At 36.4% G+C, this 4,054-nt stretch overlaps 1 protein-coding gene across 1 annotated transcript; it reads left to right on the top strand.

Moving 5' to 3' along the window:
* The first annotated feature begins 783 nt into the window (after positions 1 to 783).
* LOC105315102 (TNF receptor-associated factor 4-like) lies at positions 784 to 1,617 on the top strand. Its single transcript, XM_011409616.1, has one exon. It carries the CDS (start codon positions 784 to 786, stop codon positions 1,615 to 1,617), a length of 834 nt encoding a protein of 277 aa, XP_011407918.1.
* Positions 1,618 to 4,054: the final 2,437 nt, after the last annotated feature.

The following is a 4,054-nucleotide window of genomic DNA, read 5'->3' as shown; positions in this document are numbered from 1 at the left end:
CGAGCATGATTCATTTGTAGTGTGATTGTATGACTGAATTAGGAGGATCACGAATATTCTCAACCAAATAATAAAAGAAGAAGAGAGAGAGTTAGAAAGGAAAGAGGAAATGAAGGAAGAATGGGAATGTTTTAGAAAGAGTGAGAAAAGAGAAGTTACAGCAAATGATAACAAACAAAATAGTAACATACACTCACACTACTAAAATAGTTCGATAAAATGTTTGCAGTGAACGATAGAGATGAACGACGAATGATCAACGAACGATGAACGAACGAGACGAACGAACGGTAGTTACTCAGCTTCTCTGTGTATGTGTAACAGTGTATATAAAACTTACCACGTGTAACTATGTGGTTACAAGTCATGAATATTGAATGTATTAATTAATCCAGGATATATTGAATGCATGAATATATTGACCACCACACATTGCTTTTAATAGTGTATGTTTTGCACTGACTCAAGTCAAAAGGGCTTTAAAAACTAACACCTATTGTGATGGCACAGATACTGTTGTCTTGATAGATTTTATTTGCCGAAGAGATCATGCATAAGACAGCAAACAAAAAATTATGCATTAAGAAATCCAAGCAGCAATGCAAGCATGTAAAATTGCCAGTTATCAATAGAGGCGTGGTTTCTGTGCCAACAAAATGGCCTAGGCCTAACTAGCAAAAATAACTAGCAAAAATAACTAGCAATAACTATAGCTACTCAAATAAAATACGGAAATATCTACTATTGACAACACTTATTATTGTGATTTTTGAACGCGTAGAGATGAACAAATCTGACAAGATGAGTACTTCTGATGTTGATGAAGAAATTGAGTTTGTTAATAAAGACCTCAAGATACAGGTAAAATGTCCTATTTGCCATTCCCAGATGCTAGAAGACGTCTACCAAACAGGCTGCTGTGGAAAGCTCGCTTGTCACACATGTGACAGTAGACTTAAGAAAGATGGGAGCAATTGTTTTAATTGTAGAGAGCAATACAAATCACATCCTGATAAAAATGCACGGGGGCTTATTCAGGATCTGAAAATGCATTGTCCCAATGCAAAAAAGGGCTGCAAATGGATTGGAGAAGTACGTGACCGTAAAAATCATATTAAGAAAGGAGAAAGAGATGGAGATAAAGTTTGTAAATTTGAAGTCATTGAATGCTGCTATGGCTGCAAAAGAAAAGATACAAGAAAAAACATGGATAAGCACGAGCCAGATTGCCCAGAAAAGCCCTACAAGTGCCAGTATTGCAAAGAAACAATCAAGCAAAAGGACGAAGAAAGTCATATGAAGAGTGAAGTTCCAAAGCATTTAGAATGTGCGTTTGATAAATTTACACAAGAAATACAATCCCAGAAAAAAGAAATAGTAAATATGAAATTAGAAATGCAGGCCAGTGAATCAACAAGATTAGTAACAGAGTTACAAAATCAAGTAACAGAATTGCAAAATCAGGAAACAAGATCACAGAAGGAAAATAGAGCATCACAAAATGAAATAACGCAATTGAATAATAGAGTTGCTGAACTTGAAGGGCAACTGCAACAGTTGCAAGCCAGAAGAGGATTGTTCTCTTGCCTATTTTGTCGACGTCCTCCTAATAACTAACTTCCTTAAGCCCAACATATTTGGCAACTTTGTTGAAATCAACAGAAATTTTGTTGCCAAAAGTAGAACACTGTTCTACTGTTCTACTGTTCTACTTTTGGCAACAAAGTTGACATACATTAAAGTAACCACAAAGTTGCTTTCAACAAAGTTGCCATAGTGGATGTTGGGCTTTACTCATTAAGAGCTACATGTATGTATATATCTTATTAATTTTTTGCTACTTTCTTTTTGCTTTTTTCTTGATAATTATTATATAGTGTATTTGTTTTTATTTTGCTGCTAATTAATGTTATCTGTTCTAGCTATAAATCTATATTGAGTTGATAGACTTTTAAAACTATATTTATACTTCTTAATTAGTATCAATCACATAAACAATAGTAATAAGACAGCATAGTATACAGCATAGCTAGCTTCTCTTAACAAACACTCTTTAACGGACAGCACCTACTGTACCAATTACATTCCTTACTGTATAAAATAACCTCCACATAAAGGACACCTCTGTATAACAGATTCATTGCTTTACATCTATGGAAGTTTCATATGACATAATCCCAAAAGGGAGTGTCTGGCTTGTGACATCACATGACATGTACAAACAAGCATAATAAAGTCAATCTATAATTCTATATATTCAACTGATAGCATTTTAAAACTTTATATATCTGTACTGCATTTGTAGCCAATTCCTCATCAATCACAAATAAAATTTATAATAAGAATGATACAACAGCAGTGATGTAATACAGTATAGTCTCTCTTAATGGACCACTATTTATAGAGCGCACCTCCATTTAAACCTATGCTACAACTGGATCTTGCATCCATGCTGGGGGAATAATGGAAAAGAAAATCAACCAATAATAATTGATAATAATTAGCCAATTAGTTTAATGATTTATAATTAATAAGCTAGGCTAATATGAAAAATAATTGACCCAGAATACTCAGATTTCATTGGTCAATTGCAAGTAGGCGTGGTAGAATAATAATTAATAATGGAGGTGTACCAATAGTTTTAACTCTTTCTTCACTTACTTGATGCGGCGACGATGCATGTAAGCAGCTAAGCATGCATAGACACTACAGTATCTATGGTCTGCATTCAGATCAGTACTTAAGTTTAATAACTAGCAGCGCCTTTGAGTTGAGCTCACGTGATCTGGGGTAAGTTTTGACCAAATTTGGTCAAAAGTTCAAAGTGCTGACTAACAGTGGGTGGAGCATAGATCTGACCAATCAGATTAGCGCGGTAAGGCCCTTTCCCGGGAAAGCTCTAGCGGGTATAAAACGAGCTGTTCTTCCTCTTCCAGTCATTTCTGCCATTTCTTTTGGCACCAAAGGCTCAGTCTTCAAGAGCTCTCTCTCTCCTAGTCAAGCTACAGTTAGTCATGGCCACAGTCTCCTTTCTCTCTCCTCCTCTCTCTCTTTCAATCACTCATTCATTTGTATTTTCTCTTTCTTTACAGGCTACTGCCAGTTGGCTCAGTTTTCTTGTCTAAAAGGTCACATGGCGGGTTGTGACCTCTTCCTTCAATGGCTGCTATGGTTAGTCATGGCCACTCTCTCAATCACTCCTCCATTTGTATCTTTCTTTTTTTTACAGGTTATCAGCAGTTGTCTCTTCTTCTCTATACCCAGCAGCAACCTCCCTTTCTCTTCAGTTTCTCTCTCTCTAAAAGGTCATGGAGGATTGTGACCTCTTTCTTCAATGGCTGCTACCCCTGCTATGGTTAGCCACGCCACAATCTCCCTTTTCCACTCTTATTTTGCTCTACCTTTTTCTTTATTATTATTGTTGTCACTTATTTTTCTTCTTTTTACAGGATCCTGTGCTTTTTATCCTACCACGTGCTTTTTAAACTTCCCGCCATTTTGTCGGAGACCACGCCCACCAAATGACTGGTCTAATTAATTGGAGGGACAATGGATGTGATAGCAAGTGAGGATTTTGCTTTATTTAAGGGCCATGTACCTTAACATGATCCTGTACATGTAGTTATTATAGCAGCCATTAGTTGTTATAAGCCTCATGTTTCTCACTAGTTGTTGTTGTTTACCATTAGTTGTTTATATAGCCACTTGTAGTTGTTGTTATAGCCTTTTTTCTATTAGTTGTTGCTTGTTGTACATGTTGTCTCCTCTCTATTGTTATTTGTTTTGATAGTGTATACTGCTCATGTTAACTTGTTTTCTTTTTATTTAATTTTAGGAGCTGAACAAGGACGTGTTTCAAGTCAACAGGACTCGTACGTTCCCGTCAAACCATTCAAGTCCGGAACGGTCGAAATCTCATGAAAGTTCAAAGGATTCATGGAGGAATTCACTTGGAAATATCGTAGGATGGATTCTCATGGATTAATCAGCGAGTTAATAGTTGTAATACTAGCTGGGCTGGCCGACCAGACCTGGCTAGTAACGCACTCATACA

This window comes from Amphimedon queenslandica, unplaced genomic scaffold (genome assembly GCF_000090795.2).
Source record: "Amphimedon queenslandica unplaced genomic scaffold, v1.1 AMPQUscaffold_11781, whole genome shotgun sequence".
NCBI lineage: Eukaryota > Metazoa > Porifera > Demospongiae > Haplosclerida > Niphatidae > Amphimedon > Amphimedon queenslandica.
Note: the sequence above shows the minus strand (reverse complement) of the source record. Positions and strands in the feature narration are given on the sequence as shown.